The following is a 13830-nucleotide window of genomic DNA, read 5'->3' as shown; positions in this document are numbered from 1 at the left end:
CTTCTTCTTCTCTTACTTCTTTTACTTCTCTCTTATTATTTCCTCCGTCCTCTGTCAACAACCGTTAAACTGAATATTAACTTTACTTTTTACTTATTTTTACTTATATCATCTTATATCAACACGATTATATGTGTGTGTGTGTGTGTGTGTGTGTGTGTGTGTGTGTGTGTGTGTGTGTGTGTGTGTGTGTTATTAGTGTTTCATACATAAATTACCATAAAGTGGAACAGTTTACTCAGAAGTTTTATCTAAACCATAGTTTTCCTACTAATTTTCCAGCCCAAACTTTCCAGGACCTGTTTTTTTATGCTGTCACAATTTACCATCTCATATGATGCATTATAGTTTTTACTTCCTTCTTCTCTAAAGTTAGACATTTATTCCCTTCAGAAACACTCACACACGATAAGAAATCTAATAGCATCTCTACATCTAAATGTAGATGTAGAGTTTCCATCCATGAATACTAATGCCACATTTCGGGTCTTTGTCTGCTGTGGAAATCATCTCGGGACGGGGACCCCTGCGGTCTCCAGGGTAACCAGAGTCCAGCTCAGGCATCCGGAGCGTTAACCAGGCGGCCTGGGAGCCATTAATGAGGCGGCAGAGGAGACAGGCTGTAGTTTTATTATACGTGTTCTCCTCTGTACATGGGCGAGAGAGAACCAGTTTAAAATCAATCAGCTGCCGGTACCAGTCCCTTTGCACCAGAGCCACAGCGACGCCATGCGTCCTGGTCCCGGAGAGGGGCGTGGACGCGCGTCCTTTTACGCGCAGGCGGCGCGTTTACCGAGCGGAGCGGAGTTTGACTTCCAGAGCGCATGTGGGACCGTCACCGCGTCCGGGACGGAGCGAAGCGATGAAGAGGAGCCGTCGTAGGGCCGATCTCCGTTCCCCTCCACGATGGTGTCCGGCTCAGTGTCCGGGTTTCTGAAGGGAGCGATGGCAGCTCACACGGAAGACATGTCCACGGCCGCGAGTCCAACCGTCCCCTCGGCTCAGCTGACATCGGACCAACTCACGGTGGTCGCCGCGTCCTGTGAGTTAAAACCTTCAAACTGATCTGAAAACAGATTCAGATAATCTGATTCATCCTTGTTTTCCAATAAATCTGATAAACATTTAATCTGTTCATCCATTATTTCAAGTTTCACATTTAGAAGTGTAAAAATAAAAACAGCACAAACCTGTAATAGATGATAAACTATCAGGTCAAATCAGATTTGTTGGATTTTAAAAACCTAAATCTAAAGTTTTAACCTATTAAAACATTAAAACTGACCTGAATAGATTTAGAACATTTAACATATGTTCATGTGTATTTAATCCCTCCATCCATTATTCCCTGTATGTTACTGTTATTGTTTAAACTATGAGGTTAAACACTTTAAAAACTAGTTTTAAAATTGCTCAAAACTGAACCAGAAGTGAGTGGACACTTGTCCCCCTGAAAAGTCGTCCCTTCTTTCCGCCTGATTAACTGTGATTAACTGACTTTTGTCTCTGTTCAAACAGTCTCTTCTCTGGTTTTCTTTGTGGTGATCGTCGTGCTGCTGTCCATCATTTACCGCAGGGATCCTCAGTGCTGCAAGCAGCGCTCCTACCAGGACACGCAGGCAGATATGGTGAGAAAACAAACTGAGTTTCCCTGATGTGGCTCCATTAATAAGTGTCTGATTGAATTTGCACGTCGGTGGCAAGAAGGACGAGAATAAAACCTGAGAGGATCAGCTGATTGATGCCTGGAAATAATGGACAGAATTAGCGAATGAAATAGCTGCAGATTGAAGTCAACGCACGTATGTGGTGACGGAAGAGGAAGGGAAAACGGTGCAAAGAGAAGAGGTGCCCGCTTCCTCTTCCCTCGCCTCCATTATTCCTCCTGAGGTTGTGGGACGGGGGGGGGGGTGTTATCTTTGGGCTGCAGAGAACTCAACAGACAGGAAACTCTGTCCAACTCTAACTGAGAATGTCTCTGGTTTGAGAGACACTTGAAGGATGTGATGTGAGTGTAAACATGAGTGGATGTGGGACGTGTTAACGTCCTGAAAACACACAAACAATCCTCCTTCGCTCCGTGGACGGTGGACGGAGCTCGGCCTCGGCCTCAGTGTGGGTGTTTGATAGGGCTGAGGGGGGGTTAGAGGACACAACGGGGACAATGGGTCTCCTTTTAGGCCGCGGCCGCTGGGGGGTTCCTCCCCCGACTTCAACTCTGATTTTACACGGTTGTGCTTTTTCACACTAGCGACAAAAGCACAACCCTCCTTTTCTTCAGCTTCTTTCCTCAGAAGTTTTTTTTTTTTTTTTTGGCCTCTTAAAAAAGTACAAACCAGTGAATGAAAGTGACCTTTGACATCACCTTTTTCTGAAATGTTGCGCGGGTTGTGGCAAAGGTCGTCGGAGTGCGTCATTCCTGGGACTCATTGTCTGGAGCCGCCTGTGGGAAAATGGAAAATGATGACGTTTTTTTACGCTGGAGCTTCGACTCCCGTCCTGGGTTTTAATCTCAGCCGGGAAAACAAATTGACACGTGAGGCTGAGACGTGTCGTTGGGACGTACCTGCTGCAGTTAGGAGGCGGGGACGAGGACGGGGGACGGGGACAGAGGGACCACACTGTGTGGTTTGTTGCCCAGGGACACTGAAGACACAGTAGGACATCACATTGTTCTCCACACAAAGGCCGACTCATTTAGACCAGAGGCAATTACCTAGTTTTCCTCCAGGATTCCTGCTCCTCATACAGTGGTGACAGCTCCTGTTTTTTAAAGGGGGGGTGGGAGTGGGAGGAGGCACGGAAATCGGAGGGTGGTCATGTTATTGATTGGATAATTTATGGCGGCGCTAAAACCGACCAGCGTCCACAGGGATTAAACAAGGCATGAAAATTGGTCAATTGGGCTGAAATTAGTGTCTTTCTGACTAATTGCGGACGGAGCAACGCGTCGAAACACAAACTACAAACCAACAAAGGTCTTTTTATTTCTTATAGTCGCCCCTGTTTGTTTTTACAGGAGGCTCCGCGTCAGTACTACAGCAGCAGGCAGACGCTGGTGGGATCTCCGTGTCTGGACCAGATCCCTGAGGACGTCAGCGTGCAGGTGATGCTTCAGCTGCTTTCACAGCATCTTCTGCACAGGAGCTTTTATTACAAGTTATTAGATGTCTCATCCAACCTGCCTCTCACCTAAGTGATGCTAGATACGCTACGACAGGGTTGTGTCTTCTGAAGTGACTCTGGTGTGAAGCTGCAGAGTCAGAAACGTCAGAAGTTAAATGTTAGAGTTAGAGTCGTCTTTGCACTTTGATGGAAGTTAATTGTCATTCATGCAAAACCTGGAAATACTGTTGCTTAGATTCAACTTTATTATCATCGTGCAGAGTCAACAAAACACAAGTAGAGACGGATTTTATTCGTGCACAAGGGAAATTTCCCGTGACAGTAGCTTTGTTGCACATAAAAGAGAACTACAAGTAAGGAGAAAAAATAAAATATAAGTAAAAATATAATAAAATAAAATAAAAATAAAATAAACGTAAAATCTAGTAAAATAATAATAAAATAAAAATAAAAATCTAGTAAAATAAAAAAGAAAATATAAGTAAAAATATATTAAAATAAAATAAACATAAAATCTAGTAAAATAATAATAAAATAAAATATACGTAAAATCTATTAAATTAAAATAAAAATTAAATAAACATAAAATCTAGTAAAATAATAATAAAATAAAAGTAAAAACCTAGTTAAATAAAAATAAAATATAAGTAAAACCCTAGTGAAATAAAATAAAATATAAATAAAAATCTAGTAAAATAAAAAATAAAATATAAGTAAAAATCTAGTAAAATAAAATATAAAAAATATAAATGAAAATCTTGTAAAATAAAATGAAATAGTATAAGTAAAAACGTAAAAAATTTGCTTATGAACAAAGGTACAAGAATTAGAGACAGAAGTAAATGTATATTATATCCATAGGAAGGATTAATAACAGTAGTAGATCGTCCTACAGTAGGATAATTTGCTGAATATGGACAGAGTGCACACACAGGACAGTTGAAACCTTTTCTACTTGTGAGCTTAGACTTAAAACTTCCCCTTTTTGAGCTTCTTCCCGTTAAATGCGGGTTTTTCCTCGTTCTCCAAGGAAATGCTTGACGCCGTTTTTTTTTTTTGGTGGTTGCACTGAGTTTCTGTTCCCTCCCCAGCCCGGCGGTCGCCTGTTCCTGGTCGGCCTGCCCTCCAGCTACAGCCTCCCCTCCCTGGACGCCCCGATGCCGAGGCTCCCGTCCTACGAGAGCGTCCGCAAGAAGGACCGGCAGCGGCAGATCCACATGATGATCGCAGACCGTTTCGGCCTCAACGGCCCCTTTGTGACCGAGGTAGGTCTACATGAAGGCCCCTGAAGCCTTTGATAGTGCTGCTGTTCATCCTTGGGATGATATTTTACTCCTATAATAGTCTCGGAGAAGAATGCAGAGGTTTCCCATTGAGTCCGGGCATTTGTAGTTTCACAATAAGACTCTTTCTGTCGCTGCCAACTCGTCATTCAATATTGTAACAGGAGCTTGTTCAAAGATCAGCCGGCGTTCAGGGCGCAGTATAAACGCGCTATCGGCTCATCTCGACGCCCGCCGGCCGCCACCGTCCTCCGCGTTTGCACAGCGTCGATCTCGCGCTGAGCTTTTTGGGTTCGCGCGACGCTCCAGCAAACAAGGTTAATGAGAAAAAAGGGCCACATCAAACATAATTAAAGCCCGAGTCCTGAGCGCAAACAGCAGCCAAGAACGCAGCGCTCTGCGCTCACGTCTTTGACCTCCGCTCCTTTTCTTTAATTAAACACTCCCCGAGCATGACTGCCCATCTCTGACACATGCATGAGAGCGTGTTCACACACAGTCCTCTGCTGTCATCTCATCACCAGTCACTGGAAAAGCCCCCCCCCCCTATGTCCTGTCCTGCAGCCTGAGGCCCTGTAGTAAATCTGTGCAGCCCCGTTTGTGTGTTTGAGCAGGAATCAAACGGAGGCCGTGATCTCCTGAGGGTCCCCGAGCAATTAAAAGATAAGAGGACACGGGGGGGTCGGGGTTGTGTGTGAAAGGGGGGGGGGGGGGGGGGGAATCTGCCAGATGGGATCGGAGAGATAATGGATTTTTAAAAATCTCGACGGCCGACGAGGGGGCGTGATAATTGCTAAAGTAAATATAAACATGGGATAATATCAAATGTCATCAAACGCCCCTAGTGGTCTGTGGTGTAATTGCAAGGGGCGGCAAAGATAAAATCCTTTAAAAAAGTTTATCTACCTAAACTACAGACAGTAGCAGGACTTTTTTTAATCTAACTATATCTGTTAAGTGTAATCTACTGTATTTTATGTAGAAATCAGTTGCATTGTTCAACGTTATTAATATAAACTTAACAAGAGCACGTTTAATAGCTTAATAATGCTCTTTTTGTGAAACATCTGCAGGAAGGTGTTGTGGGAAACTTATTAATTTTGCATGTTCAGGTTACGACGTGACCTGAAAGTTAATTTCTGATCCACGCTGAGAAGGACTTTGACTTTTCTGTTCCTGAACATTGGTCTTTTGTGTTGGACGACTGGGCAGCACAAACTCTTCCACTACAGCCTGTAAAGTCTATTTGTCTCAAACTAATAAAGAAAATAAGGATTTTAGAGGAAAAAAAGTCCACTGTTCAGACAAAAATGACATTAGACATGAGCGTCTCTAGGTTTTAAGGAGGCTCAGCCTCCAGGAGACGCACAGACAACAAAGACTGAGAATTTATTTATTTATTATTATTATTATTAATTATTGTCTGTTTTTAAACGCATTGCAACAACAAACACAGGTTCTAATTCTAATTGTTTGCTCTCAAATATTTTGAAGTTGCACAGATTACGTATATGTGACAGAAATGGTCACAATTTCAAGCCCTGAAAACTGTGACTTAATCACCTGAATTAAATTAATACTAATGAGTGTAATGGACTGGACAGGCTCTACCCGACACTATGAAGTGAAGAGACGTGGATTTATGATCATATTTAATTATTTACGTTGGCAAAGGTGAAACAGAACCTCACCCTCCCGGTGCCTGACTCACTCGTCCCTTTCGTCCTCTATTTATGAACTCACCTGGCGTGACCAGTTTACCTGACACCTTCAAAATAAAAGCACTCCAAAGTAATCAAAATAACCAGAAACGCTGAAGTGTTTATGAACCCGAACAAAGGAAATAACAGAAAAACAAATAAGCTCCAACACGACTCAGACCTGATACATTTAACCCTGATTAATTCTCAACACATTCACTTCCTGTTATTAGGATTTACTGAGAGTTTGGGTAAAAGCAGGATGTGGTCAAAGCTGCAGTAACGTTCCAGGAAGAATCTGTAGTAGTGACTCATCATTACAACGTTAAAACAGGCTGAAAAAAAATAAATAAAAGAAGCTTCAAAGTCCTGTCAGACGGTTCTGTCCACAAGAACCACACGAGTCACTTTTAGGGACCTGAGCTCTGACTATGGAAAACGTCTGAACAGTTTCATTTCTTCTTAAAGTGCACGTAAACATCAGACAGTCGCTGGCTTTGGTCTCTGTGGTGCGTCCAGACATGAGACGACGTCACCTTCCAGCACTTTTATTCGATCTCACATCGATGCGTCTGTACTTTTAAGTTGAGGATCTAAAAGAAAACGAGCTGACAAGGTGTTAATTTGCTCAGGAAAACAGCAACAAACAGAATATTTCAAATATCTCGTTTTTCCTTTTCCAGCCTCCTCCGTCGTACGAAGAGAGCGTCCGTCAGTCTGCAGAGCTTCCCTACGACTTCCTGTCCCCCGGCGTGGACGTGTCCTCCCCTCAGAGTCTCTACAGCCGCTCGGCTCAGACGGACTCGTCTCGTCCCGTCACTTTTCCACCCATGTGATCCAGCTCAGGTCCTCGGGCCTGATCCAGTGAATGTGAAAGACTGGACGCTTTTATTTTTAATTCTTTTTTTTTTTGCAAACTGATACCTCAAGACGTTGAGTTTTAGTTGAGGAACTGTTTCATGCACCGTCCAGACATGTGAATGTTGGTCAGAGAGACTCTGGAGGCTCGTGAGCGAAGGTGGCTGGTTCATCTTGAAGAGGATGGGAACTCATCGAAAGAGGGAACCAGTCCTGACTCTGTTCACCGCAGGGATGTGGGTTTTTAGTTCGGGTTTAATTAATCAGATCTGTCTGACGAGAGGCTGCGTCCGTCTGTTTGCATGTGGAGAATAAAAGCAGAGAATAAAAGGAGAGAATAAAAGGAGAGAATAAAAGCAGAGAATAAAAGGAGAGTGCCTTTCATCAAGTTATAAGAAGACTTTTATCACAAAAAACCAAATGTTTTAGGGTTCATCTCTTTTTATTTTGACTTCTTTCCTGTCACTTGTACATGTTTTTGTCGTTTATGTCGTCTTGTATTTATTGGAGGAAAAAAAAGAGGAGCGACTACATGTGATTTATCTGCAGGAACAAATGGAATAAATACGTTTTGTTGCTTTGCTTTAGTGGTGGATTATTTAAATGGATACAGATACAGTGTGGATCAGATTAATGGATCACATCTGTATTTAAAACTGGTCACTTGCTCAGATTTATTCCCACTTTCGACCCGATGTCCTCACTGTTATTGTCACTGTTATGAGTCCACGTCCACGCTTCACCGGTGGTTTGAGATTCATCCAAACGTGTCGACTTTGACCAAACGGCTCAACCTCCGTCTGTGTGTTCACATGCAAACTCTAGTTCTGTTTTTCTTCAGTTGTGAAATCTGTTTTTTTTGATTGTGAAGTTAATATTTTGATGCACCTTGATGACGTTTCATTTGAAAATGAGAATTATCTTCGTGCACATTCGTAAGATCAAGTATCTCAGGGTGTATGAGCCGTAAAATTTTCCATTTCACCCTCATGATCATGACATATGGGTAATGATGCATCAGCTGACAAGGAATTCCAGATTAAATCATGAATACACTGCTCATCCTGTTACTAATGTGAGACATGTTTACAAAAGAATCTGACTAAACAGATGTTTGGACGGAGTCGAGCTTCATGCGCAGTCAGGAAGTTTTGGTCGTAAAGGTAATTTTCTGTGAAAACTCGCAGCACTAGAAACCACAGACAATGAAAACGAGAAGAATAAAGTGACTGTATTCCTTTTTATTCTGTCCTTTTAACCAACACGCCTGGAGGAGCCGCTTTCGTCATCGGCGGAGAAACCCGAGCGCTCCCGAGGAGCCGCGCGTCACTGCGCAATGTAAACGAGGTCAGACGCTGCTGCAGCAGCAGACACACAGGCCGAGCGAGCTCCTCAGCACCGGACCACCGCTCCCTGCTTCCAGGCTCCTCACCGACACCCAGACACTTTCACCGGACCTGCTCAGGAAGCAGCGAGGTAAGAAGCGCGTCACGTTTGGTAACTGCGGTTTTTTTTTAGTTTTTTTTTTTTAGTTGTTGTTTTTTTTGCGCACGACGCAAAGCAGACACGAGTTACATGACGGTACAGGTATCTTCGTTAAGTTTGCGTCGCCTACGAGGAGGATCAGTGCCGCTGTGGTTCTGTGGTTTTTGAACAACATTTAGGCTGGAAACCAACCAACCAGAGACATTTTATTGTAAACAAATTAAGCTTGTTACTGGAGAGAGTCCACACCACATTCGGGCTGACGCAAAATGCCGCAAAGTCACTCGGTGTTTACCTCCTGCGCAGTCATGCTCTGTAACTGGGTCTCTCTCTCTCTCTGTCTCTGTCACGGTGGGAAAAAAGCTGCACGCTCACGTTTTCCCACAGCATGAATAAATCACGTCGAGCTCGTTTCATTTAATATCTTTATTTAAATGACACTCGAGTCTAAACAGGCGATCAGTGGAACGGATTAAGATCCAGGGCCTAGTTATCACAGCTAGATAATGATGATGTTAGTTATAAAGATGCACATACACACGGGCTTCATCTGTGTCAGTGTTTTCACCCACATCCTCCTCAGAACCTCAGTCTGGGTCAAAACCAGAGCCAGTTTAGTCACGTTTGATGCTTCGGTGCCAACCAGACACAGACTGAGATCATCGCTTTTATTTATTTCTTTTTCTTTCCCTGCAGGTGATGAGGGAGAGGGAAGGACACAGGGATTGTGAGGAATAAATAAATAAATAAAGAGGGAGAAGGACTGTGGAAGGACACAGGCAGAGCAGTGGTGGCACGCAGGGTCAGTCACGTACAGGGTCAGTCACTGATCATTAACTGGCTGCTCCAGTTAATGATCAGTCCTTGTCCTTTTTAATCTGTCACTTCCCAGCAGAGATAATGCGACTCTGATAACTGTGTTTGTGGGTCATTTATATAAGTGATAAAAGATTCACATGCTGGTGTTGTGGAGTAAACACTGCTCAGATTCTGCCTCTGTTTTTTATTTTTTATTTACCTGCCAGGTTGATCCTGGATGCGTCACAGCTTCTCATTTAACCCGTGATTTTTGTTTCGCTGCAGGACACAAAGCGGCTCAAGATGCTGCAGTGTTTTCAGTTCATGGTGGAGCCGGCGAAGATCTTTACGGCCAAGATCAAGGTAGCTCATGTCTGGGTGTGTCTTTAATTGCTTGCATGAGCTGTTTTTTTTTATTCTTGAGGTGACCTCTATGAGGAGAGTTGATGTGACAACACAGTGAGAGAACCGTGTTTATCCAAACATTAGTCATGTGCACCAGTTATTTAGACCAGGAGGCGTGTTTATCCTCATATTAACCCGAGGAGACGCTGCTTCTGTCCTGCAACTACTGGTCCAATGTATTTATTGCAGGTCTCTCTGAATCTAGTTGCAGCAGCACCTCCAAATGTTAAAGCAGCTCCCTATTAGCATTACATGGTTTATTCTGCTTCACTGGAAGTCTCTGAGTTCTCCATCCGATGAGGCCTTGCATCACAAATGTTCTTGTCCAGTCAGCAGCTGGAAAATTTCAAACCAGTTCAGATTCATGCAGCGAAAAATATGAACTTTCTATTCATAATTAAAGTATTTAAAGTTTGTTAACTTGACAACAAGTGCATAAAAACACAATAACATGGAAGTAATTGAATAGAACTATAAATATATAACATGGTACATTGCAAAGTGCCTTTAACTGAATAAAAATCTTTTAATACCCCAACGCACACATGGCAAATTCAACACGTAGGTAAATTAAGTGAGCGTTGTTTTTAGACCAATAGCAACACTTCAAAACATGGAGGTGGAGTGTTGCATTCACGGCCCTCTGTACTTCAGGCCACTCAGGGGTTGGTTAGTGTGAGGTTTTCTTTTGTGTAATTATTTCTCTACTATGTCTCTGTTTTAAAGAGCTGTACTGAAATGAACCGTTGCCCTTGTTTCAGCTTTTTTCCTCCACTGCTTTAAATTACAAGGAAAGAGCTGCTGCATGCAGGGAGCTGCTGAGTCTGGTCTGGGTGGGAGGGGGGGGGGGGGGGGGGGGGGGGCTCTCTTTCTTTTCTGCTGACGGCATCAGAGCCTTGATGTGCATTTCAATCGCCTCCTCTCTACGCTGACCTTATTACTTTCCAAAAGCAGCGCTGATGTCCTCTAGATGTCTTTCTTTGTCTGAAAAGATTTCTGACAGAAAAACGTTCCCGATTTCTTTCTTTTCGCAGGAATCTCACAAGAGAGCGAAGAAGGAGAAGAGGGAGCCTCTGGATGAGGATCAGCTGTTTGTCGTGGATCTGGCTAGAGACCTGAGCCGAGTGTGCCAGGTACAGACTCAGATCTCTGGACTCTTTCAGGGTCCCAGACATGAATCCACCCTTTGTTTAATGAGTTAAATCCCTGCTGTGTGGTGCTGAGCTGCAGTGTTCTTTCTTTACAGAGATCAGCGATCCTGGAGAACATCTGGAACCAGGATGACGTGTGGCCGAACTCCCTCTGCAGGGTCTTCGTCGTACAGTGGGCCTCCATGCTGGAGAGCAAGGTCACTTTGCAGAGAGGCAGAATATAAATATCCCTTCACACATGCTCACTAAGATACGTGGGAAATCTAGATGTTAGAGCATCAGGGGAAAAAAGTAGTGATGGAGGCTGAATATACATTAAGATAAATATCAGAGTGTCTGTGTTGCACCTGAGAAAAAACCCCAAACAGAACCACACATGATGCATCTTGCAGAGGATGATACGTGACTGTGTGTTTGTGCAGAAGAGGCCCATGCAGACCGACGGCTGGCCAGAGATGGACGAGGAACCACAGCCTGACATGATCCACGAAGAGGACCTGCTGCAGGCCAAAGCTCTGCTCCTCAACTGGATCAAAGATCTGAGAGCTCAGCCCGAGGTGGACGATTTCAGACGCGCAAATATCACCTCGCTGTTTAGGTTTCCTTCAGGCGCAAACAACTTTAACACAGCTGTAACTCTTTCAGCAAAGCGTTTGGCCTGGAGAGCCGGTGGCGAAGCTCCTGGAGGACCTGCAGTCGGCCTGGCGCTGGGGCCGCGTCCCCAACCTGGTGACCGCCATGGAGCTGGTTATGTGGACTTTAATGGTGCAGCGACCCGACAAGGTGGGAGGCAACGCTCCGGTTACATCCAGCTGGTCCGTCACCGGCAGTTCACGCCTAAAGACTTTATTATCTGAATCTGTTCTTGCAGGATATGATCCCACAGCAGTGGCTCCTGTGGAAGCAGAAGACTCAGAAGATCGGTTCGTAAAATGAAACGAATCAGTGTTGTTGTGTTTTTGTTCGTTGTCACTTCTTCATGGGTTTGATCTCATCTCGTTCCAGGTGCTATATCCTACATTCCTCAGCCAGGTGAGCACGGCCTCTTAAACCCTCTGAAAGTTTATTGGAATTTCATTTTGTCAGAAATAAGAAAATAAACAGAGAAGGCTGCACCAGTTAAAGCCAGTCTGCATGTAAACAGGATATCGATCGTATATTTTGGGCGGTTTCTGTGGTTTTTGAACAACATTTAGGCTGGAAACCAACCAACCAGAGACATTTTATTGTAAACAAATTAAGCTTCACCGCGCTGGAGAGAGTCCACACCACATTCGGGCTGACGTCCATCCTCGTATAAATTCCACATCTACAAACATCCAGTATATTCCATCAGTGTTTGGTTTGAAGCAAAGAAGGCAGAGAGTTAAAGATTGCATTGTTTTTATGCTGTCTCTATGTCAGGTTTCCAAACCTTAGCTTGAAAACATCTTCACACAGTCAGACTAACTTTTCTCTTTCTTCAGTGTGGGACTGGATCTCAGATGCTGCAGGTACGACTCTTAATTCTTTAAGTTGCATCAGTAAACTCTTCACTCTTTGCTGTGTTGGGTAATTCACACCTTGTCGCCTTCCCCTCCAGTCGAGGTGACCCTGGATCTGGACACCGCCAACCCCGACCTGCTCATCACCGACGACAAGAAGATGCGCTGCGGCTTCAAGAGGAAAGACGTTCCCAACTACCACCAGCGCTTCGACGGGTGGTGGTGCGCCGTGGGCGTGGAGGGCTTCGGCTCCGGGCGCCACTACTGGGAGGTGGAGGTGGGCGAGCGGGACTGGCGCCTGGGCGTGGCCAAGGAGTCGGCCCTGAGGAAGGGCTTCAAGTCCCTGAACACGGATACGGGCTACCTGACGCTGCGGCTGGAGAGAGGCACCGAGCTGAAGGCGCTGACGGTGCCGTTCACCGCGCTGCCGCCCGGCCTCATCCCCCGCAAGGTGGGCATTTACCTCGACTACCACAACGGGCAGCTGTCCTTCTACGACGTCGACAAGCACCGCCACATTTACACCTACAACGAGAGCTTCGCAGAGAAGCTGTTCCCCTTGTTCGGCACCGTGGAGATCGTCAAGGATCTGGTGATCAGGTCTCCAGCGCCTAAGAGCCAGTGTCTGTGCTCCACCTCCTGCCTCCGGGGTTGAGGCTCCTCCATCAGCTCCCCCCTTTAAAATCCATCGTAATAACCTAAAAATCACTGAGAGGAATCCTGCTGTAAATGACCATCAGTGTGCTATGAATAGCTCCACCATGTGACCCCTCTGAATGCTGCTGCTGCTGCTGCTTTAACGTGATCGTTGCTCTCACTGTAGAGTCCCAGCTCTTCCCTTTACTCACACATACACAAGGTATTTTCATATATTGAAAAAGGAAACCTGTAGTGTTGCTGTTAGGAACTGTGCAATATTAAACCTGCATTGAGAATGCACTCATGTGAATAAACTTAAATCATGCAATAATTCTGGTCTGTCTGTTACTCCGCTGCAGATAAGATAAGATAAGATGCATTTGTTACACTCACCCAAACAAGGAAATTGTGATACATACAACTGGGAATGCATTGCACACACAAAAGAAATACTCAATAAATAATAATGATTAAAAAAATATATAAATAGATGAGTAAGAAATATTTTAAGATAGAGAAACACTAAGGTATTCAATGCATATTTTGACAACTAATCAGTATGAGGTAATAAGCTCAATATAGGTAGATGCTTTATGTATTCTGTATCCTGTAGCATCAGTACACAGAGTAAAATCGCTATCTATCTATCTATCTATCTATCTATCTATCTATCTATCTATATAATTAGTGCCGTTAATTAATTGATGGCATCACAAACTACATCTTGCAAAATGATCATCACGTTGAATCACCACCTTTCTAAACTTAAAATAAACATTACAACACTTACAAAGATTCATTTAGAGCAGGACTGAATGCCTTCACTAGTCTACCTAATGTTTTGGCAGGTTAAAATACGTCTTTATATCTATATATATAGTACCTTATGGCATTTATTCAC

General features: G+C 44.1%; 2 protein-coding genes across 2 annotated transcripts; both read left to right on the top strand.

The window, feature by feature from the left end:
- The first annotated feature begins 460 nt into the window (after positions 1-460).
- si:ch73-364h19.1 lies at positions 461-7549 on the top strand. The gene is made up of 5 exons (XM_047571070.1): positions 461-1042; positions 1519-1628; positions 3020-3106; positions 4218-4391; positions 6793-7549. Exons 1-5 carry the CDS (start codon positions 907-909, stop codon positions 6943-6945), a joined length of 660 nt encoding a protein of 219 aa, XP_047427026.1. The 5' UTR covers positions 461-906; the 3' UTR covers positions 6946-7549.
- A 676-nt stretch (positions 7550-8225) lies between these two features.
- Positions 8226-13260, top strand: si:ch211-120g10.1 (butyrophilin subfamily 3 member A3). The gene is made up of 10 exons (XM_047572614.1): positions 8226-8443; positions 9536-9613; positions 10690-10788; positions 10902-11003; positions 11229-11363; positions 11452-11589; positions 11678-11729; positions 11812-11838; positions 12273-12299; positions 12389-13260. The coding sequence occupies exons 2-10, from the start codon at positions 9554-9556 to the stop codon at positions 12943-12945; spliced, it is 1197 nt and encodes a 398-aa protein (XP_047428570.1). The 5' UTR covers positions 8226-8443; positions 9536-9553; the 3' UTR covers positions 12946-13260.
- The last annotated feature ends 570 nt before the right edge of the window (positions 13261-13830 follow it).

The sequence above is a fragment of the Mugil cephalus genome, chromosome 20 (assembly GCF_022458985.1).
Source record: "Mugil cephalus isolate CIBA_MC_2020 chromosome 20, CIBA_Mcephalus_1.1, whole genome shotgun sequence".
NCBI classification, from domain to species: domain Eukaryota; kingdom Metazoa; phylum Chordata; class Actinopteri; order Mugiliformes; family Mugilidae; genus Mugil; species Mugil cephalus.
The sequence above is the reverse complement of the archived record's forward strand: the minus strand, read 5'-3'. Positions and strand labels throughout refer to the sequence as shown.